The following is a 23,056-nucleotide window of genomic DNA, read 5'->3' on the forward strand; positions in this document are numbered from 1 at the left end:
GACAGATACGGGTGCAGCGGTGAACCGCTCTCGAGTGAGTGAGCAACAAGTTAAGACCGTCCGTTAGTCACCCGTCACGCCGACTGAAAGACAACGTCCAGCCTCGCTGGGCTCAGCAGCGGTTTGGACCGGATCAGTCTGCCTTTTTTGGGGGTCAGCGGCACGCTGAGCTCAGCAGGACACGACACCGCGTGCTGTGAGATGTCTCTCCTCACTTTGTTCCTGCTGGAGTGGACAAGCTGTCAGCAGCACCTTCAGCATGAACGTGTCCCCTCATGAAGGACCCACAGGGAGCAGATGCTGACGGCCACCGCCTGAGCGTCTGAACACCACGTGGGCTGTGAAGCTGTTATTGATGCGGCACCTGGTACAGGAAGACTTCATGCTGACATCTGAGTGGAGGAGGGAACTGTCAATCATCTATTTGAAAGTTAGAGCTTTGGGTATTGGAGTCACTTTTGTCGCTAGAAAATAACAAGTGCGGAGTCAAGTCAAAGTAGTGGCTTGTTGTAAGTGTAAGAAATGTAAGAAGGAAGCCGCAGGCGTCACACACATCCCAGAACACATGCAGTACAACACCAGCCCAGAGTTATGAACTGATCGGGTAAATTAAAGAATACATAATCGGTCCCAGCGTTGGCTGAAATGATGTACTGCATGACAAAGCATCTAGTTTTCAGAATAAGTCCTCTCAAAGCTTCCATTCATTTTGTGTACAATATGGTTATTCAATGGTAATGTGTTCTTGTATTTCAAGGTGAGGAGATTTGGAAAACAGGTCCAATTTTGTCAACACACAATCACACAGTTTTGGGCCCTTTGAGAAATGGAACACTTCATTTAAAACATGAACTAATTACACACATGGTTCCAGTGTCCTACACAATCTACAATACAAATATGTGTTTATTGTACACAAACTAAACTAAATAATAATGTGCAAGATAAATAAATGAATGATATCTTATTTCTTTGGTATTTCTTTCCCATTCGGATTTGGAATGATGATTGTTGGTTGTACATGTTAATGTAGCATTGTGGGGGAGTTCTTGAAGCTTGAGGTCAGGATACTTCAGGATATATTGTTATACATCATGATGAATCATTTAAATTTAAATAAAGTACACCTATTTTCAATTGAATACGGGCAACATTTGAACCCATAATATGTCATGATGTAATACAGTATCCAACAAACCAACACATTGAGAAAGACCACGTTGACCCGTCATGTATTAATAAACCTAAACTTACATAACAGCAGACTAACAACCTCTTACTTTTATACGTTACAGTGACTAAGCAGCAACAGGGAATGCATAAAACAGGAATGGAATAATAAATAGAACAATTTTACAGAAAATAAATTGTATATAAGTATAGTGATTCCAAAATCAGGTCCATGATTGTGATGGGATTCACCTTCCTGGCGTCTAATGCTTGTTCCGTCGGTCACGTGTTCGCCCTCTGGTGGTGATGGTTGGACACCACAGTCCAGCGAGCCGCTTTACGCGTGACACCTTCTTATCTCGCGCGCTTTAACGTGTCCCAACCGAGTGGTCCGTAACGTGCACAGCGGCACTCTGAGATATTTAAGTTCCACCAAGTCCGAGATGAGCCCTGGTGTCCAAAGACTACATATCTGCTGTGGGACCAGCGGGAGAGAACAAACTGGTCCCAGTCACATATTTCTCACAGTTCCACATTGTTCGTGACACCGGAAGCGGGTTTACCTGCTCGAGCCGGAGCTAAAAGCCCGCAGCGTTGTCTTACAGACGAGTTAGGCCTTATGAATATAAATAATACCCAGGCAGCTACTGTCTGTAACGCTCCGTTGTAATACAGCTTTTATTGTCAGAGAAGTATAAGGAAGGAAGGTAGTATTCCTGTTCTGATTATGTCCGTTTGTTTTTGTAGAAGATTTAAATGTTGCTGGTCCCTCTCCTGTAAGACAGTGCGGAGGGCGTAATGGCGCCGGGCTCGGATAGCGTTTCCATTATCTTTCGGGCTTCATGCTGTCAGAACAGAGCCGCTATCCGTCCGCACTACTACTCAAACACACCCTGCACGGACATGAAAACTGAATAAATGAAGACCGCCGCTATCATATTGGGGATACTATGTAATTCACAACCAACAGACTCAAGCGCTCTCATCCTGGCGGTTAGCTAGCGTTAGCTACGAAGCTAGGTCACTTGGACAATCCTTTCAACTTGCCCGCTGACAGGTTAGCTTACGGCAGCTAGCTGCGCTATGTGAGCTCAGCGAGCCGACAGAAACGACCTGCAACTCTCTGGTTGGTGGACATTTCGACTTTACACGTTTACGTGCGACTTTACTTACTAGCAGTAGCGCGTAGTGTTCATCGCTTGTTACTAGTCGCAGCTAATTTCCCATTAAATGACGTTACTTGCTAACGTTTCCAATAAAAGTTGCTAACTAGCCAGGTAACGTTAGCCAACTTAGACTTAATGTATAAACAGATGGATACACTCGTAAAGTAATTAGCTGATGTCATTGACAGCACTTTAATATAGTCAGGTTATGTAAGTAGTGTGTAAGTAAATGTGTCTATTATCCAACACTTCTTCAAAATAGGGAAATAATTTTTAAAAAGACACAAGCACTGCAGAATGTAACCGGGGGACGGGAGATAAACATGACGTCATGCATCTGTTACCTGCTGATGTTTGGAATTTGACTTGACGGATGGTTTGAATAATAACACAAGATTACTATGCAAATATAAGAAACATTAATCATCATTAAACTGGGTCACTGCACAGTGCAATTTAATAGAAAAATACTGTGATTTCATTTATTAATGGAAAATTCCCAAAGCCGCAGTTGTCCTGCTGAGGTAAAGCTTGATGATCTACAGTCAGAAGATAACTACTCACTTAACATTGTGCATCTGTCCATTTTAATGTCCCAACATTCACAGTTAAAACACGTATTTGCAAACTTGGACAAAAATTGTTATATAAACCAACTCTGATCATGTTACAGCGTGTCAAAGATAAGACATTCTTATTCATCATATAACAAAACATCATATTCAAATTCCTCAATTTATTGCTGAACTCCAGATTCCAGCTGCAGATGCTTGTGTTGTGTTGCTGCAGGTGTTGCAGGTCGCTCCCATGTGCCCATGGAGAAGGCAGCCTTTGAGGGGTGGCTGGAGTCAGTCTCTGCCGCTTTCCTTACTCTGAGCGACCAGCAGCGCAACCGTTCTCTGGACCACCTGATCTCCCTCAGCGGCGCCGTGCAGCTCCGTCATCTGTCCAACGGACTGGAGACTCTGCTAAAGCGCGACTTCCTGCGCCTCCTTCCCCTGGAGCTGGCCTTCTACCTGATCCACTGGCTGGACCCGGAGACCTTGCTCATCTGCTGCCGGGTCTGCAAACAGTGGAATAAGGTGAATTTGGGAGGGGTGGGGGGGCGTCGTTGACAATGAATCCGCTGCGTTGTTCCCTATGGAGGACTAAAAGTGCCACAATTAAATAAATAAATACACCATTAAATAATTACTTAAATGTGTCATTCATTAATTAAAATTGGAATTAAATAAATAAATGTGTCATTAAATGTGTCATTAATTAATTAAAATACCGATTCATTGTATGTAAAATGCATATATAACTATTTCACTATTTACATTTACATTTCATGATCCTGCGTTGCAGCGCTTCATGAATTACTTAAAACTGTCAAACTGACCCATCAAAAGTTGGTAGGCGGAACATAACGCCTGATTGGTTACCCTGTGCATCAAGTCAAGACAAATCAATTCCAGATAATGGATCGCTGCAGAGCTACTGAACACATTCCAATACACTGGGTGGCGCTATTCACCTCTACGTTGGTTTGGATACGCTGTTAAACAGAACTTTCATTGCAACGGCTAAAAATCAAGGAGATGACGCGGTCCTGCTAGCCCCAATGACCAAGGACGCAGACGCCGTGCGAGGTGCAGGACAAAATGTCAAAAAGTTGCCCGGAGCTGCTGAGAGAAGCAGCGAATTTGATTGAGGAAGCTCTGAGCAGAAGTCCAACGGCTCCGGCGGCTCAGTCACAGCAGATACCGGCCGCTCAATCACGTACACCTGTCCAAGGTAAGCTAAGTAATTTCATGTTAGCCAGGTGTGCTACTCATTAATGATTCGGGACACACGTGTGGGTTAAATTAGATCGACTCGAAAATGTATTTGTATGTGGTATTATGATGTTTCGTGCGCGACACGTTCGTTGTTAATTGGTGGAGCATAAAACCCGCTAGTTAGCTAATGGTGTTAGCTGGTTTGAGCATCCCAAGATAGAAGTAGAGACTGTTTTAGCTGACTGGTGACCGTTGAGCGGTGACGTTTTTCTGTGTTGCAGCGGAGGTAGCAAGGCTCTTTGCGCCATACAACATTGGAGCCAGAAGGAATATGACGAGACGACCAGCACAAGTCCAAGTTAGCCGAAGAAGCTACACACATACTGTCTGTTGTTTGGCTGACCACAATGCGGATAAAATTCCAAGCGTACTGGTTATAGCTGAACTTCCTCATTCAGGACTTGGAGAGCAAAAAGTAACATTTTCAGGTCAGTGCGAAACTAGGCATTTACCAAAACAAAACAAATTCTGTTCATTGAAATTATTTGCATTTAATTGTATAGTGACTCAAACGTAATTCATTTTAATACTGTGAATAATAGTTATCACAGGCTTATTTGCTTAATTTAAGGTGAGGTGAGTTATGATTTTGTTTTGTTTTTCTCCAGGGAATGACCACGATCCCATGGTTATAACAAATAAACTGATGGAAGTGTTTCCGAAGCTCCAACAAGGGGGAGGCTTTGAACTTCTAAAACTTTTAGGATCTACTCGCAGTCGAAATCTTGCATTGCTTCAGTGTCCCAGCACTGGATACACCCTTGCCTATCTGAAAGATCCATCGACGATGATTGGGCAGGCTACAATCTACATACGTCCACTTCAACAGGATCTACCCTTAGATTGTGTACATAAATTTACAGAGACCTAGTTTAATACATAATCAAAACAAAGATTACTGGTGACTTTTAATCATTAATTAAAAGCCATTTGTTGTTAGGAGAGCTCACGTCCTGCCTCTGGTCCAGTCATCCCCTGCATCACTTGTCAGATGGAAGTTCCCTTTTCAGAGATGAAGCTGCACAGATTGAGCTGCAATGGGTATGTACTTCCTAAAGCAATGCGAGGGTAGCATATTCATTTTCTTTGGGAATATGTCCTCTTGGAGTGTTGTGCACACAAATAAGCCAGTATGACCATTTTGATTCTGTTCACTTCGAGGACACCCATGGAGGAAAGAGAACAAGAGGGAGGCCAAAGGGAAGAAAATGATAGTGAGACAGCCCTAGTCAGTGACAGTGTTCCAGTGAGGTCTGAAACATCAGCTGAGAGTGCAGTAGTTCCAGCAGTGATTGTCAACGAGGAGTTGGATCGCAAAGAAACAGACAGTGGTATGTGTCATCACAATAGTGTTGCTATAAGATTGTGTGTAACTGAAAAGTCAATAGAAAGCGAACACTTTTAATATAGAATTGGATAAGATAATAGTTACAGGCAATTAATAACATGCACCTGTTTTTTTTATTTTTCTAATATTTAGTTTTTGTTGAATGACGTTTTTATGTCAACTCGGCGTTGTGACAGATTTTTAAGCTATTGGGTCCCGCGTTTTATCAGTGAAATAACATAATTTTCCTCCTGTTGTGTAGAGTGAGAGGGTATCTGTATATGCAGGTAACATGCCAACTCACAATATGTCTCTGGAATAGATAACTTTGTTGTTGTTTGTTTAGAATGGAAGATTATTGAGGAACCCACTCAAGCTGCCAAAGTTTTCAAAGAAAATCTGCTAAGGGAACATGCAACTGGGAAACCGCTTAGAATGAAGATGGATGTAAGGGAGTCTGAAGAGGACCGGGAACGGGAGCTTCTCTTATTCTATAAACAGCAGCAAGAATGGGCATGTCCACTTCATTGTACTCTGGTTGGTAAGTAATATAAAGTTTATAATATAAATACATCAGTACAGTTTATACCACTCAAGTAGCATATATGGAATTGTCCCATTGGAAAATGGGAGAATGGAATGCACAAAATTATATAATTGATAAAAAATGTTATGTATGTGAATATTGTGCACAATATACTCTTATCTGGAATAATCAATATTAAGGATGCTGTTCTAAATTACAGCCAATATAATTTTGACTATTTTTCTCCCTTGCTTGTTAAATGTTAGCTAATCAAGTTACCCGTATTTGTCTGCCACTTTTTTCCACTGTGTTATTATCAGTATTTTATTTCAGGTGATCTTGCTATCGGAGAGGGAGTGATGCGGTACTTTATGACAACAATCATATCCAAACTCCAGTTTGGATTCAGTCTAGATCTTGGTAAGTACTCGCACACGTTCTGGTGGTTGATGAACGCAGATATGTGCTGTTTAGCAGAGGGCCGGTGGGCAATGTTTTGTGTCAGGTAAATCAGTAAGTCAGTAGTAGGATATTCAGGGGGGTTGCATTTGAAGTGGTTTGGGGTCTGTAAGTCATTTTGGAGTAGGCTACAATTTTGTTTAAGTGAATTCTACAAGCAGCAATACCACAGGCCAAGTAATCGCCCGTTCCAAACAGGCACATTTTCAACGGGCACTGCACTAGTATGATGTAATTTTATGTATTTAAGAGGTTAGTTGTTGTGACTTTATTCCCTGCTCTCTTGGTACTTTACAGGAGGAATGGGCCGAACACTGCTATTTGAGGGTGAACCTGACCATCTTGTTCCAGCAGCATCAGAGGCACTTATTGAAAGCAACCTCTTCCGGGTTGCAGGAAGGATGTTGGCCCACACTTTTCTGCATGACGGTCCCCATGTTACAGGATTAAGTCCTGCTGTAATTCATGTACTGCTCAATGGGGACCCAGAAATGGCTACTGTTGTTATTGAAGACTGTCCTGATCTGCACATCAGGAGCATCATAGAACTGGTATGTAACCTAAAAGATAATTTGCCATGTAAAAAAATATTGCTTGGGCAGATATAATAAATGGTATGGTCCTTATTCTAGCTTGAACATGAAGAACTTACACCGGAACAGAAAGCCACAGTTTCAGATCTTTCCATGTCTTGGGATCTTCCGGCAGTCACCAAAACAAATCGGAGATGGCTACATAATAAACTTCTACTCCATGCAGTGAGTTCCTGCTGGTTAAGTGACAGAACTCATTGCTGTACTTGTTGAAATTATAGAATGTATTCTGAACCCTGGCTTGTTAATGTTAACACAAGAGTTTAAGTACTCAAGTTTTAATGGGTTTTTATAAGACACTTTATTGTGCTTTTATTAACATTTTGTTCTACTGTGCCAACTTTTGTCAAATTTGGGTTAAGGATTTCTGCTGTAATATGGGTCTGTCTGTCTCTTAGGTCGTTGGGAGGACCATGCGCCAAATTAAACAGTTGAGAAAGGGACTGAAAGATGTGATGGTATGGCCCCTGCTGACATCTAGGCCAGATGTTGTCCCACTTCTTTTCCCCAAAATGGCTGAAATGCAGTTCACACCCCAGGTAAGTCAGTAATTTAGTTATATTTGTGACTTAACTTAATGAATTTTACGTCTTTTTTCCATGACTGAGCTGGCTATTTTTCCATTTTCCAATAATGTGATCTGCATCTCCCTTTTTAAAATTACAATTTGTTTTCTTTAAGATGCTCCTAGAAGAAATCACATGGCCAGTTGAGGACAGTGATGATGAAGACTTTGACTTGGACACCACCTGCCGCATCACTGGCTTTCTAAGGATGTTCATTGAAACGGGTATAAACCTAATTTCTCTTTAAAAATGCTTCTATGTCTCATGGATAGATATGATCAAATAAAGTTGAACTAAATGTCTTCAATCCATTGTATGACTTTTAGCTTCATCAGGTACCCTGGCCCAGCTGCTGACATCCTGGGTTGGCTGGGAGATGCTTCCTCCTGAACTGACAGTGGTGATTTCTGAGGGAACCCTTCCTACGTCCTCCACATGCTTTGAAACACTAAAGCTGCCAGCTCATTTCAAGATCTACATGGACTTTGAGAAAGCACTTGTCGCTGCTATAAAAAGTACTGGATTTGGGCTTGTTTAAGTATTTTCAGACACAAGTTCAGTGTCTTTGAAAACTGATTAACACACTGCAGCAGTTGACTTTTTATTTTATTTTTATTCGGCATATATATATATATTTTTTTTTTAAAGGAAAGCAAACTTTCAGTTTTTGACTGCTTGTTCTAACACAAAAAATAAAAACGTGTCGGACATCAGTCTAAGATTCTTGATAACACTTCCACAGTCTCTACATATAGTCTAAGCGCATCAGTAACAGAAACTCCTGGAGCTGGCAAAATTGCAACCTCTTCATCTGAGAGCTCACGGGCCAGCTGAACCTCGGGGACTGACACAGTGCCTCCATGAAGGCTGTGAGGTCCGTTCCAGTCGATCCCATACTCTTCAGGAATCTGAAAAGATGACAAGCATAATCAAACTTGTACTTAAAAATAGTTTGACATGTCCTAACACAAGATTGTTATTTTTGGTCACCAAGTCAGTGAGAAATTGTTAGTTATTAAAGTTTTGTGAAATAATACAGCTGTAGTATGCACTGTAGAAACTACAGCTCACAGGTTGATCTTTAAAAGCTTGGGAGATTTTAAAGACAATATAGTAAATGTTCCATTTAAAGTACCACATTTAGCACAATTTTTTCCTCCCATAATTCCTTTTGGGCAAACACTTTAGAAACGTGTTTAAAGTTGATTGTTAACCTCAGTAGGATCCTCCTCAGGGCCTTGCTCTCTGTAACGTCTCCAGAGTTGCTGTGGTGACTGATTCCTTTCAGTTCTCAGACCGTGAAAGTTCCAAGCATCTCAAAGAGTCTAGGCTTTGCTGAACCAGTGGAAGGAAAATCCGGTGCAGAGCGAAAAGATGGACTTCATTGTCTGGATTCAGTGTTCCCTGATCTTCCAATGAAGTAAAGATCTGATAGAAGAGGTCCAGGGCATGTTCATAAACATCTCTCCACATCCTCTCTATTCTGTGTTTAGGATAAAATTGTCAAATTGTTAATTTATGTGACATATGCTAAAGTACATTCAACTGGTATTTTAGTTGTGTGAGCCTAGTTGCCAAACATATTTCTTTACCGCTGATTGTGGACACTTCTGCCTGTGATGTGTGAATTCCTGTCGGTACCTCTGCTTCTGATCATGAATTCTGCTACATCTGCATTCTCCCCCCCTTTATCAGACCGTACCCTTGATGGCAGCCCATACTGCTCAACAGCGGCGATAAAGCTCTGTAAGACCGTATGAGCTCTGTTATTGCCAGCCACAGTCAGGTAGACCACTAAACGACTGAATCCATCCACCCCACCGTGGACAACAAATCTCCACCTGTTGCAAAGACATGAAAACATACAACTTTATTGTGAAACAATTGTAATGAAACATCTAGAACGATGAATTGTTTATCTGCTAATATCACTGACCTGATGAGCTTATGGTGGCCATCTATATGCCACAAAGAGTTTGGGCCAGGCACAAAATACTGCCGTCGCCTTAATACACGCAGCCTCAGACGTCTCATGTAGACTCCCTCTGCATCTACTCTGCGTAAAGACTCTTGCAGTCTTGAGACTGAGGGGAGGAACATCCGGACAGCTGAGAATATTACTGTCAGATATTGTTCCACCTCTATTAAACAGGAGGCTAAAAATCACAGGACATGTCTATCCTGATGATAGAAGTCAGCTGTCCTGAAATGTGTGTTTCTCTTCTATTATACACATTCTACATCTCAGAGGCGATGTCTTTCCAAAAGCGGGCTTCCTTCACCTTTCAAAAGGGCAGAGCTCCGAATTAAAAATACATTTAAATAATGCCCATATTATTATACTCACTTGGAACACGCACACCTCTTGCATTCAGGTGACCACGCATTAGCTTGTAGCCGGTGTTTGGATGACTTCTGTGAATTTCACTTACAATATGGTCCAATTCCTCATCATTCACAGCTGAATAGAGATCTGTTTTTCTGTAGAAACAAAAAAAACACAACATCAAGTAATGTTACCTTAAACGCCATATTCTTTCAGAGTGTATGAGAGCAGCAATTGATAAACAGAAACCTCATGAATTTAGTGTAAATACCTTAAACTGTGTTGTTGCATGCACCTCCTGATGGTCCTCTTTGACACTCCGAACATCGCTGCGATTTGAACTGCGGGAACTCCACAAAGAACTTGATGCTCCAGAACTGCACTCGGTATGTCAAACGGCAAACGGCCCGGTCCCTGTGTGTGTTGGGCCTGATGCGCCCTGGTACCAGAGAAGCGGTGGACAACTTCTTCTAGATTTGTAATTACTCTGTGGTCGATATCTTCGTCAGAAAGTGCGGAAATGACTCCAACAACTTCAATAAGTTCCTCTGCTTTACTAGCTACATGCTCGGACTCAGCAGGTCCTGCTTCTACATCCCCTGCTAAGTTTAAAATGTCTCTCACCAACTCCCTGGAAAGTTCACGGAGATCCTCCATGTTTCTATCCAGGTACTTCAGACCAAAGCAATGGATCAGACTAGATTCGCGTTAGCCCCGCCCACTGACTTTGATGGGTCAGTTTGACAGTTTTAAGTAATTCATGAAGCGCTGCAACGCAGGATCATGAAATGTAAATGTAAATAGTGAAATAGTTATATATGCATTTTACATACAATGAATCGGTATTTTAATTAATTAATGACACATTTAATGACACATTTATTTATTTAATTCCAATTTTAATTAATGAATGACACATTTAAGTAATTATTTAATGGTGTATTTATTTATTTAATTGTGGCACTTTTAGTCCTCCATAGTTCCCCTGCTTGGTCCACAAAACCTGGTTTCAGACCGTGAACGTCCCAACGTGTGTGAAAGTAGCTGAGCAGTCGAAACATTAAGGGGGGGAAGCCAAGTAGCTTGAATCCGACTTCCAGAGCGGTGACTGATGATGCCGGCGTACAAAGGGAGGGAGAAGACGTGTCAGTCGCTCAGAGCGCACACTTGTGTCACGCTGCTTTAAGGCGCTCTGTGGTTGGTCCCACGACCCCCATTTGACAACCGTGACTTCTTGTTTTAGATGAAGGTTTTCTGCTTATTCACTTCAGTAAAATCCTTTGGCATTTGTATGTAAACCCAGGAGTTGTCCCTGGTAGCACAGAGTTACAGGACGTCCTTTGTGCCAGTTGTAACTTTGTGTCACTTCTCCTCAGGTCTTGTAGTTGACGTTTGGGCTGCGCGGTCTAGAAGTTCTGACCACGTTAAGGTTTTGTGCAGTGAAGATTTCTATTGTGATGCTTATCAAACTGGTAAAATATTACAGGCACAGAATATAAAGATTAAATATACAAACGAATGCAAAGAAACAGCCTTTCTAGTTCCGAGGGAACGTGTCACTCATCCATAAAGGGTTGAAATGCTCCAACGAGCGCTTGTCTCCTGGCAGTTGATCAACTCGTGCACGGAGGTGTGGCAGGGCGTGTGTCGGGAGCTGGGCTGGAGGATCGATGAGTCCATCCCGGACGCGCCGCACTGGAAGGCCGTCTACCTGAAGGCCAAACTGCGCATGGTGCAGCTGCAGGACCAGGAGGCCTTCGAGACGTCGTCCCTCATTGGCCACAGCGCTCGAGTGTACGCCCTCTACTACAAGGACGGCCTCCTCTGCACAGGTACGGCACGCCGGGGACTCTCACGCACACATCACGTTGATCTGCTTCATCCACTCTCACATAAACGCTCCAGGCCAAATAAACGTCTCATCCCTGAGGTCGCCTCAGTGGACGAGAAGGGACAGACGCTCCACAGACGTTGATCTTCTGCTTCCTGGTCTTATGTTGTGATAAACGGCGGCTGTTCCTCTCTCACTTTGAGGGTTTGATGAGAGACGACTCACGTCGCCCCCACTGAGCCAGACACTACGTGACCAGGACATGATTCTTTGCCTCATTGCCTCATGAGTCTGTGCAGGCAGCCGGGCAGCACACGAGGTGCTAGCGGGTCGGCTGCGTTCGTGTCCCTTTCTGCCCCCTCGTCATGTTAGCAAACCGCCTGTTTGTTGTGCAGAACGTCTCCGCGTTTGTCAAAGAGCCAAACGCTGCTTGTTTTTCAGGCTCCGACGACCTCTCTGCCAAGTTATGGGACGTGCGCACTGGTCAGTGCATTTACGGCATTCAGACGCACACCTGCGCCGCGGTGAAGTTCGACGAACAGAAGCTGGTGACCGGGTCCTTTGACAACACCATTGCATCGTGGGAGTGGAGCACAGGAGCTAAAATCCAGCAGTTCCGTGGCCACACGGGAGCAGGTCGGTTCAGACTCAACAAACACGAAGCTTGTGTAAAGAAACCTACAGATAAAAAATATAAATCAGATTGAGTTTGTAATTATATTATATTTAATTATGTATTCATCTTTAAATAAACCATCAAATAGTTCGGAATCGTAGCAGAAACATCTTTCAGAAACCTTAAAAAATGATTAAAATAACGATATACAGAAAGTTGCCTTGACTTGATGCTCTGAGGGTCCAGCTTACGCTGCAGGACACAACCGAGGGACAACAGGGATTCTGTGTCCCGCCTCTTAAACCTTATTGAAAGTGGGAAGCATCTAACAGACAAGCACTTCTCACCATTAGCAGTCGAGCTAACTCTCCCCGAGCGCTTCACGTGTGTGTCCAAATGGGTCGCATGTAGAAGGCGTGTGGACGGCGGCCCGTGTGGCCTGTTGGTAACTGTCCCGTGTGCTCAGTCTTCAGCGTGGACTACAACGACGAGCTGGACGTGCTGGTCAGCGGCTCGGCGGACTTCATGGTGAAGGTGTGGGCTCTGTCGGCCGGCGCCTGCCTCAACACCCTGACCGGCCACACGGAGTGGGTCACCAAGGTCAGCCCCCCCCCCCCCCCGCCTCATCTCACGTGACTCTACGCGTTTACTGCGTGAGGGACGGGTCGCTTCCTCGGGACGATATAATGTGGACATATCAAAGCTCTCGCCTCTCCATGGGAACCAACTCAAACATCATTTGTCAATCATTTTCTTTCATGACTTTAATAACTTACAGACGCATTGCATGTTATTTCATTGTTTATCAAAGAAATCAAACCTTTTAGATTAAGAAGGGTGACGACGATACGTGACATCATCAAACACCTCAGTAGAAGCATGAAGCTGTTCTCCTCTCCGTCAGGTGCTGCTCCAGAAGAGTGAGGTGGAGTCGGTGGTGCACAGTCCTGGTGACCACATCCTCCTGAGTGCTGATAAGTATGAGATAAAGGTAACGCCCTCTGAGAGTAAAGCGCCGGCCGTCGTTGCTGTTGTCTGAGCCTGATCGGAGCCCCCCCATGCCCTCCCTGTGCCCCCCCGTGCCCCCTGCAGGTGTGGCCCCTGGGCAGAGAAATCAATTGCAAGTGTCTGAAGACGCTGTCGGTGTCGGAGGACCGCAGCATCGGCCTCCAGCCCCGCCTGCAGTTCGATGGGCGCCACATCGTCTGCAGCTCCGACCTCGGCGTGTACCAGTGGGACTTTGCCAGCTTTGAGATCCTCAGGTAAACGTAGTAGAAGGAGCACATCGGGTTTCATGAATGTGTCCTTGTATTCATGGAGATGACTGGCTGCTAAACACACAAGAACTCCTCCACTGCTTTTATCATCTTGGTCTCACTCGTATTTAGTGACGTGTGAAGAAACAAGGACCCTTCAGATGGATGAGTGGTGATATTTCCTCTGTTGTCCCGTCCTGCAGGGTGATAAAGACCCAGGACCCCGGCAACCTGTCCCTGCTCAGCTTCGGTGAGGTGTTCGCGCTCCTTTTCGACAACCACTTCCTGTACGTGATGGACTTGAGGACGGAGGCCATCTCGGGCCGCTGGCCTCTGCCGGCCTACAGGAAGTCCAAACGGGGGTCCAGCTTCCTGGCCGGCGTGACGTCCTGGCTCAACGGCCTGGACGGGGACAATGACTCGGGACTGGTGTTTGCCACCAGCATGCCCGACCATAGCATTCACTTGGTACTGTGGAAGGAGAACGGGTAGCCGCCAACGGGGAACATGGACCGCCACAGCCCACGTGGGTCACGCACGGACCAAAGCGCCTGGATTTCATCCGTTCTGTCCTCCACCACACGAGCAGCCGACATCCTCACAGGGCCCGTCTGGAGAGACCGGCCAGCCTCCACTTGGTCTCCGGCGGGGAAGCCAAGAAACTCCCAACGACAACGTGACAAAAGCTTCTGCAATAAACACGGCCCTGGTTTGGTCGTGGGGACGGAGCAACATCCCCACCTGACCTGGAAGCCACCTTTGACCCACCAGCAGCGCGGGCTGGTCGCCGGGGGCGATACGGCGGTTCCCCTTGTGTCGCCCTGGCGACCAGCTGAAGAAAGTCAGCCGCTGTGAGCGACTGCTTGAACCTTCACGTGAACGACTGGACGCGCTTGAGAAATGCGATGTGCCTTTTCAGTTGAGTGGATGTGACCCACCAGGCGCTGCAGATCTTTCCCTCCTATTTATCGCCCCTCGTTTCATAGCTGCGTTTTCACATCTCCGACCGCGTGGAAGCATTGAGTTTATTTTTGTACGGCATCGCACAGCCGAGGGACTTTCAGCCAATCGGATGTGTAGACTTCAGATTGGAGGATTTTCCCTCGCGAGGTCGCCAGTTCAACGCCACGTCTCAGTTCTTCGTTAAGTGCTTTTGTTGCCTGACTTTTGCATTGACGGGCGGTTCCTTTGTCTCGTGTACAGACTAACGATGTTTCTCACTCACCATACGGAACACGGCGGATGTACAGACTGTGTGTGCGCGTTTAGGTTTTTTCAAATCTAATTAAAACACCAATAAATTGTATTTTGTACTGTTGTCTGGCCGATGCACCACATGACTCAAACACAGTGATGTTATATTACTTTTTCTCCTGTCTAATAATTGCTATTTATATTTTGATAAATGGCAGAACGATCCATCAGGATTTGCTATAAAAGCATCATTTACTAAACTGTCTGTGTAGAGACACGAGGTACTTTGTATGAGTCCATTCATGTGTCAGAGGGACAATAAGCGTTTTCCCTGTTAACGTGTGATGAACGCCACGCGTGTCCTACATCCTTTAGGACACGCGTGGGCGCTTACAGGTTCGGTCATCGACGTCAGCGGGTCTCGTTGCTGTTGTGTGGCTCCGGTGTCGCCCTCGTCCTCCCATCCGAACCCCCCCAGCTCAGAGTCCAATGGACGGCAGACTTCCTGCCAGCAGGGCGGCAGGTAGGGGCTGGGGAAGCGTTTCAAGTCTTATCAGCATGACGCAAAGATTTTAAATAGAGTAAATGAGACCTCATGGCCCACTAGGACGTTGGTATACGGAGCGCTGACTGCATTAGAACTGTGACTAGCGACTTTGCCTCAGACGTGTCCTTTAAAAGTCTCGGCCTCCAGCGGGACCTTAAGTTACTGCCTGTATGTCCCAGTTAGTTCTTAAATGCTGTTGATCTGAACATGTACCATTACCGTCCCTCACGTGTAGACATTATGTCCAGCAGTCACTCAGTCCCATCACGTTCCCCGTGTTTGTCAGTGTGTTACCACACAGAAACCTACCGTGCCTTCAGATTGCATAGAACATTCAGAACATGACATTGGTACAGATTTTACATCAGATATATTTAAAAATTCAACATGTTCAATTGTTTATTTCATTCTACATATTTACTGCATTTACCCTTCAGATAGCATGAAGCAAAGTTAAGTATTCTGTACAGAAGTTTCCACTCTTCAAAAATGTGATGCGACAGTAAACAGAATCACCGGCTCAGTCATTCACAGGCGTGTGTAGAGGACCCGGGACGTCCCGTTCCCTAGTGGGTCACTGGCACGATGAGCAGAAGCCGCTCTGCGCTTTAATAAAGGGCGTCAGCAGCGTTAGTGACTTAATACTGAAGAAATAGTCCAACTGATGAAAGATCTGAAAAGCGACACAGAACATCCAACTGAAGAGACTAATATTCTCTTTCATTGCGGTGTTTCGACCGTCGTGATAATGTTACAGATGGTGGACAGTTGCTGTGATTTACAACAGGAAACGTTTGACATGGCGTCCATTAGTAAATGTTTAACTTAATTGACGTATTTTTTAGTTCTATTGAGGGATAATTGGATCTTTATTCATGGCTTTGTTCTGTGAACATCAGATCAAATCATCGTCACCATTTTGGGGACAAAGCAACAGATATTTGGTCTGAAAAGTGAAGCCAGTGCAGAAGTTTCTTCAGCTTTTCTTTCTAATGTCCCCTAACGAGTCCTCCGTGTGCAGAAAGACGTCCGAGAGACAACAAACCTTGACTTATTACCGCCGCAAAGAGGACTTCAAATCTTCTTGTAAACAGCAATGTTTAGTTTGTGTTTTAAGGTCCCATTTAGAGTCCTATAGACCGCTTTGGGATGGACCCATTGCTACACAGGCACCTTTGCCCTTTGACCTTTGACCTGACAGTTAAACGACTCTTGTAATCTGCTCAGGTTGAGCTTCTGGTCGCCAGAAACAAAGATGGTGACGGAGAGAAAAAGGCCGCGGTGGGAAGTCTGATAACGCGAGTCACAGCCGCTTCGTGGCCCGGACAGGAAGTCAGCGGTCTGCATGTGATGCTTACAAAGGTGCCGTATAATCCAGACCAATCCAGATCATCTCGAGCTCCAACCTTCGTCCTTCTGCTTCCTCTTAAGCTCAATTGTGAGACTTTTTTTCACAGAATATTTCACTTGATGTAATTAAGTAAGTAATTACCCTGAACATCATTATTAATACTTGGAATGATGCCAAATAGTCAATTCAAGCAAACGTTTGGCTTTTGAAGCAGGTCACCACACGGACTCCGTCAGCTTCGGCTCTAACGTCCTGCAGCTGACGCGGTCGTTTTAGGGTGATTCCCACCAACTGATGAACATCGTACCGTTTCCCTTTGATGGCCAACTGTCAAAAAATAAACTCTTTTACAAATAAATACAGTATTTACATACAGGTGATTGACACTTGGTACTTCATTGTAAATCCAGCAGCCTGCGGCCGCCTGATGTGCACAGCTGGCTCTCTTCTGCACTCCCATTGGTTCATTTTTATGGTGAGGATTTGTTCTGTAGAAAATAGCAATTTGGCTTTTTTGTAACGCTTGTCATGTGCATCAGCAAACATCAAGAGGACCTTCTGAGGCTGCTTCTTCACTTCTTCACCGGCACGTCCTGGTTCCACGGTGGCTCCACTACGAATTCTTACATGACGACGTCCTGCTGCTCATCCTTCCCAAACGCGTTGTTACTGCTCTCCACGTTTCCGGTAGGATGTCGGAATACAGAAAACGTTGCAGTAGCACTTTCACAAGTGCAACACGTAACAGCCAAATAACACTGGTGTCCACAGGTGGTTCCACCCAAACAGCAACCCAACGTGGGCCGGAAGAACCAAGAATGACAGACGTCAAGTGATGAAACGGACTCTTACACATTATATCAAGTCCTGGAGCTGAAGTGTCACTCGTCCAGCATCCAAGAGCTTCTTCTGCATTGTCAGATGCTTCTCGCCTCTTCCACCATTAAATCCCACTGTACCTCGTGGCCTTTATTTGGTGCCGCTGGGTGACGTCCGCTCTCATTCAAACGACATGAGGTTCGCTGGGATCTGTTGAAACAACGGTACAGATTTGAGTCAGCGCGCGGACAGCAGAGGCTAGTCCACGTTAGCATCCCTGCCAAGGTGATACCTTTGATTAGATTAGAACAGGAGACAGACGGTTACCCTGGTGCAAAGAAAAAACCCTCTCATCCATCTGACAGCCACACTTACCAGGCAGCTTGGAGAGGATCTGTCTCTGAACCTTGACCTCTCACCCCTGGACTGTCTCTGTCCCCGCCTCTTCTGCCTGAACACCAACGACCTCGGCTCTGTCTCCCACCACAGATACGCTGAGGACACCCAGCTGATCCCGTCTCCTCCCCAATCTGAGACACGAGTAGAACCACACATCTCTGCCCGTTTGACAGACGTCCCAGCGGGGGGGCGAACACACCTGAAGATCTACATCGACCAGACTAAAGGTCTAAAGACTCTCCGGCCAAGGACCTGACTAACGTCCTGCTACTGAATGTCAACTTTCCCTCCCTGCCGCTACAACAGCTCCCTGTAGAAACATGCTGACCGGCACCAGGAGATCTCACTCAGAAGCTCCAAACGCCGCCAGCGCCATCCGGCCTGCGGCTCATCCAGCAGCTCCACTGGTCTTTGACCCGAGTTCACCCACAATCCTCCGCTCACTGGTAACCAGTTGATGCCCGCCTCCATTTAAAAACACATCGTACTGTCAGGTCCAGTCGACATCCAGAACACGGTCGTCCCTGAACGCTCGCTCTGCTCCCCAGAGAGCAACACTCAACATCCCGACTGCTTGCAGGAAGCCTCTACAGACACACCTGGACCAGTTAGCACGTTATTAGCACTCGTGATAGCATCCACATGGACCGTTGAGCCATCTTCTAGAAGTGGCTGCAGTCAGACTGCGAGAAACTAGATTTAACCCGCCGCTGTTTTCCCATTCAAGTCAGAATCATTTGATACTAAATCTACAAGTCATTCTCTGAAGGTGTTGAGACATCCTGTTCAAAAGAATGGACAGGATGGACGGAGACGATGTGTCCCCACTGCTGGACCCGAGCTGAACACACCTGAGGTCTGCTGCTCCTGCACGCCTCCTCCAGGTTCTTGTGCCAGATGATGGCTGAAAACCGGGAGCCGGTCTGGAACTTGTAAACGTTGCCTGTGAAGTGACACAAACGTCTGCGTGTGATGACGTGGATTTAAAGAAGAGACAAACGGCGGGCGCCGTGTGGGCGGGGCTGACCTTTGTCTGGGTCGTTCAGATGGAAGATGTTGGGTCTGGCTGGGTCATCTGGCAGCACCACCATCCATCCGGTCACACACACCTTCTTACAGGGGCTGGACTTGTACTGTGTACGGTCACAGCATTGACGTTAAACTGGACTTGTTCCATTAAGCAGCTCACTCGTCCCTGTAACGTCTCGTTGGACGTGTGACCACAGCAGGTTGATACTCACGTGTTTCCTTTCAGAGGCCCTCAGTGCTTTGGCCCCAAAGAACGTCAGCGTTGATCCAGACAGAACGATCCAGAACCTGGTCCACGACGACAACTGCGACGAGGAAAGAGAAAAGCTCAGGCTGGAAGCTCTCGGCACATCTGTGGTGTCGTGGCCGGCGTTCAGCAGACAGAGCAACGCACCTTGGGCTTCCGTCCCTCCTTCAGCATCGTTTTCCTCCGCAGGGGGCCTTCAACAGTCACGCTGCTGGCCTCGCTGCAGCCACGCAGAGGAGAAGAGCGGAGTAAGAGACTCAAACCAACGTGATGATCTGACAGTGAGGTCACTCGTTATACGAGATGAACTAGTCTATTTCTGCACCACTCAGTTGGTGTATGTATCTTAGCAGCAACTATAGTTCCAATCATCTGTGTACACGTCACTTGTTGGGCTCCTTGCTGTCACTTAAATGCAACACAGAATACGTACGTTTTGCTTGTGCACGAGGCCCGATAATCCACAGTCAGAGTGCAGGGACTCAGACTGTCCTACTGTACCCGAAGGCGCACCTGAACATGTACCTGAACACGTAGCTGCGGCTCCAGGCAGAGTTGCGAAGCGGGACCCTCCAGTTGGGGCCCAGCGTTGCGTACATACGGCCCCTGTTTGTCACACGTAGTCAGTCAGTCACAGATTTTACTTCTACTTTTCAATGCATCTCACCAGAAGTAAAGCGAATTAAAAGCCTCTCATGGATCTATAGGAAATATTCATTCTATGTTCTTGCTGGAACCAACATAAATATACAGTATGACTGAGCTGACATTCAAAGACATTGATATTATGCAGCATGGGGGCTGATTAAAAGTGGTGACAAATTCAAAGTGATTCGTTATTTTTATTAGCTAACACGCCTCAAATGTCTAAATATGAATTTGAGAATACGAGATGTTGCCTCTCACCTCTCCATGCCGGGTGACAGTTCCTCCCCAAAGGAGCTTTCACTGCTGCCTGTCAAAGCACAGCGCGCTTATGAGTAAAGACAACCAGGCGTATTTCATCACACCAAAAATATCATTTTATAGTAGATTTCCGCGTCTTCCTGTCTGATTTACTCGCTGCGTGATAAATAAAAGTGGGTCGTCGTGGCGCAGGGGTTAGAGAAGGTGTGCTGTGAAGCACAAGGTTGTTGGTTCGAGTCCAGGCTGTCCCATGTTCCATGTCGAAGTGTCCCTGAGCAAGACACCTAACCCCTAATTGCTCCCCAGGCAAAAATGTGAAAAGCCACGGGTTTAAAGTGTAATGTAAGTCGCTTTGGATAAAAGCTAAATGACCTGTACTGTAAAACAGACCAGACGCCCCAAATTGTCGCCAAAGTGACTATGGGATCTTATGAAGCCACACGAGGACCAGTGTGTGAAGTGTGTTGTGGTTCTGGGTTCAAATGTGTAAGTTTAATTACTACACAACTACAAAACTCACCCATGTGGCCTCAGTAGAATACAAGAGTTCAGGTAAAATAAGTCAAAGGGATCCCGTGTGTGTGCGCCACCACCCCCCAGGACCTACGGGCACTCGGCTGCCATTAAGTCACTGACTTTGTTAGCGGCTCATCATGTCGAGGCTCGTGTACAAACTACGCTGCATTACTTGTTGCGCACACATGAAAACATTGTCAGTGTGTGAAGGAGGCCGTGTTGTGGCGATACCTAAGGACAGGCCGTTGGACACGGACGTGCTGTGCGGCTCGGTCCTCACGGGACTCTGGGACTCCAGGAAGCTGTCGTCCAGCAGGTGTCGTGCTTTCTCGGTGGGAAAGGTGGCGCTGCGGCTGTGTGACATGCCGTACTGGCACATCATGCTGCAGACACACGGGCCTCCGGTTACAGGTCACGCCATCCTCTCTGCATGCGAGCGGGTACCACTTTCCTCACATCAGACTTATTCAACAAATCATCAGTGTTTTACTGCTGTCGGTTGCTTGCATGGCTACGTGTGTGTGTGTGTGTGTGTGGTAGATACTGCTGCTGTATTACCACCATTATTGCTATATTTAGTACTATTGGTTATTATTAATATTATTCGCCATAACAATAGTGATAACATCAAAATCAATACTAATAACGATACGTGTATGTAGCATAATAATGAATCATTTTTGCTTCACAAAAAAAAAACTACAAATAAAAGAAAGCAGGTGATCAGATTAAATGAGAACTATTTACTGGATAGTTATTACAAAAAAGACAAGCAGTCAAATTGTATAGTATTTGTTTCCTGTGACATCAGGGTTCTGTACCCGTGTGTCCCACCTCATCAGAGTGTTGAACACCTCAGGTACCATCCTGAGCAGTAAAGCAGTGGGAGGTTTATTTCACACCCTGAGGTGTGCGTGTGGGTGTGTGTGTGTGTGTGCGTGCGTGTCGGTTAGACGTTTACACGCCTACAGAGGGTCGGGGCTGTACGTGCTGCAGGAAAAGGCCTCTCATACTCACTTGTTTCCCAGACTGTGGCTCTTCCTGTGGTGAGAGGGGGGGGGGGTGGGAACACCAACCCCCACGGAGGCGTCGGGGCACGTAGGGCGCCGGTTATACCTCAGAGAGGCAGATACCTCAGACAGTCCTGGAAAACAGGTCAGTAATCATCACTGCCACAGTACTACTACTAGTACTAGTACCATCATCAGAGACCAGGTTCTCGTGTTCTACTCGGTGAGTAAATCATCACAATCACCGTTGTATCAGTGGACCTTAAAACCAAGTGAACCTGCATTGGAAGTTTTTCAACAAGCAGAAACTAACGGCACAATTTGTATTTTGATCCGTGGAAAACACACCGACCAAGCCGCTGTGACGAGTTCGGTTTAGTTTAACTGAAGTCACCATGTTTAGTGACGTAGAGATGCTCTGCACGGGCCTGGTAGAGAGCTGTCAATCACAGTAAGCCCGCCCTAAAGCATCCCCCCCTTTATGGTGTGTGTGAATGAGCATCATGCTGTTTTGAAAAAGACTGGAGATTGAGACCATAAACTCATTTTACAATGTTTACTGGTGGAACACATCAGGAGAGGACTCAGTCCAGGTCTACCAAGGCTGCATCCTTGGTAGACCTGGACTGGTCCTGCAACAACTGCGTGGGCTGAACCGAGCGGTCTCTGAAGCGGGACGGTCTGTCCTACGGGGGACTTCCTGTTTGCGTCATCAGCTTTTCCTCCGCTGCTCCTGTTGCCTAGCAACCTGCTGCGCATTTTCTGTTTGATTTCATTTGAATTTTAAATAGTTACGTAATTTTAAATAAAAAGTATTATACATTAAGGCTGAGGAGATTCCATCAATGTTGTCAATAAAAACAAGGACTTATTTATCTATTGCAGAGGAAAGAAGCTATTTTAACCTTAAGATATTACAGAATGGGTCCAAACTACAGCAGCTGAATGTCACCACACACATCGTTCTCCTCCTGCTCCATAAAACACGACTAAATGTAAACTTTAGAATCACACAACAAAAGGAGCAAAGCCAGTTCAGTTTCTTTGTGTATTTATTCTGTAACATTACTGACGTAGAAAATGATATTTCAGGTTCAGAACTCGTCTCCCTGAGCTCACTTTCATCCATTTCTGTTCCTGATATGAAGTACAAACTATATATAATGTTAGTCGGCCTCTAGAGTGTCTTTGGACTAATAAGTACAGGCGAGCTGCCGTTAGCAGCACAGTAAACGTGTGCTGCTACATTGATGCCCATAGGGACAGAGCGTGGACACCGGGGGGCTCAGGGGCTGTACGGGGGGAGTGAACCTCAAGAGCCGTTCGTTTGAGCGTCTAGTTTCAAAAACACGATCGGTTACCAACGTCATCAACTAAGT

The 23,056-nt window shown here is 45.7% G+C and overlaps 2 protein-coding genes and 1 long non-coding RNA gene across 7 annotated transcripts in view; 1 reads left to right on the plus strand and 2 right to left on the minus strand.

The window, feature by feature from the left end:
• The first annotated feature begins 1,954 nt into the window (after window positions 1–1,954).
• Window positions 1,955–14,965, plus strand: fbxw2 (F-box and WD repeat domain containing 2). Of its 4 annotated transcripts, XM_078088374.1 has the most exons (13): window positions 1,996–2,296; window positions 3,126–4,115; window positions 4,381–4,587; window positions 4,768–5,006; window positions 5,100–5,200; window positions 5,321–5,490; window positions 5,833–6,027; window positions 6,346–6,432; window positions 6,769–7,022; window positions 7,104–7,229; window positions 7,463–7,603; window positions 7,746–7,854; window positions 7,957–8,340. In XM_078088374.1, exons 2-13 carry the CDS (start codon window positions 3,983–3,985, stop codon window positions 8,166–8,168), a joined length of 1,974 nt encoding a protein of 657 aa, XP_077944500.1. In that variant the 5' UTR covers window positions 1,996–2,296; window positions 3,126–3,982; the 3' UTR covers window positions 8,169–8,340. The 4 variants fall into 4 exon arrangements, 3 of the variants coding, with proteins under 3 accessions (XP_040053840.2, XP_077944501.1, XP_077944500.1); XR_013452573.1 differs by lacking the exon at window positions 1,996–2,296 and having other exon boundaries at window positions 3,475–4,115; window positions 7,104–7,243; XM_040197906.2 differs by lacking the exons at window positions 4,381–4,587; window positions 4,768–5,006; window positions 5,100–5,200; ... (6 more) ...; window positions 7,746–7,854; window positions 7,957–8,340 and adding exons at window positions 11,566–11,788; window positions 12,229–12,423; window positions 12,870–13,003; ... (1 more) ...; window positions 13,496–13,665; window positions 13,863–14,965 and having other exon boundaries at window positions 1,955–2,296; window positions 3,126–3,418.
• LOC144388256 (uncharacterized) lies at window positions 8,224–10,935 on the minus strand. 2 transcript variants are annotated; one of them, XR_013452574.1, is made up of 6 exons: window positions 10,228–10,935; window positions 9,978–10,111; window positions 9,567–9,714; window positions 9,223–9,471; window positions 8,845–9,113; window positions 8,224–8,538 (listed from the first exon to the last, which is right to left on the minus strand). It is a non-coding gene; the product is annotated as an uncharacterized LOC144388256 (long non-coding RNA). The 2 variants fall into 2 exon arrangements; XR_013452575.1 differs by having other exon boundaries at window positions 9,567–9,738; window positions 10,228–10,630.
• An 808-nt stretch (window positions 14,966–15,773) lies between the features above and the next one.
• Window positions 15,774–23,056, minus strand: part of LOC120831945 (ras-specific guanine nucleotide-releasing factor RalGPS1) — a 34,488-nt gene continuing 27,205 nt past the window's right edge. Inside the window, 9 exon segments of the mRNA XM_040197898.2 lie at window positions 15,774–17,780; window positions 18,821–18,912; window positions 18,997–19,102; window positions 19,211–19,303; window positions 19,393–19,465; window positions 19,771–19,851; window positions 20,152–20,200; window positions 20,899–21,050; window positions 21,685–21,811. Of these exon segments, the coding sequence (XP_040053832.2) occupies window positions 17,751–17,780; window positions 18,821–18,912; window positions 18,997–19,102; window positions 19,211–19,303; window positions 19,393–19,465; window positions 19,771–19,851; window positions 20,152–20,200; window positions 20,899–21,050; window positions 21,685–21,811 (803 nt within the window). The 3' untranslated portion in view covers window positions 15,774–17,750.

Source organism: Gasterosteus aculeatus, chromosome 14 (genome assembly GCF_964276395.1).
Source record: "Gasterosteus aculeatus chromosome 14, fGasAcu3.hap1.1, whole genome shotgun sequence".
Taxonomy (NCBI): Eukaryota; Metazoa; Chordata; class Actinopteri; order Perciformes; family Gasterosteidae; genus Gasterosteus; species Gasterosteus aculeatus.

Bases quoted from the DNA above. Each gene is read 5' to 3' on its own strand.
- fbxw2 (XM_078088374.1), top strand. From the start codon at position 3,983: ATGTCAAAAAGTTGCCCGGAGCTGCTGAGAGAAGCAGCGAATTTGATT. The intron at 5,201-5,320 runs GTATGTACTTCC...GTTCACTTCGAG, and splicing joins CACAGATTGAGCTGCAATGG to GACACCCATGGAGGAAAGAG. The intron at 7,604-7,745 runs GTAAGTCAGTAA...GTTTTCTTTAAG, and splicing joins AAATGCAGTTCACACCCCAG to ATGCTCCTAGAAGAAATCAC.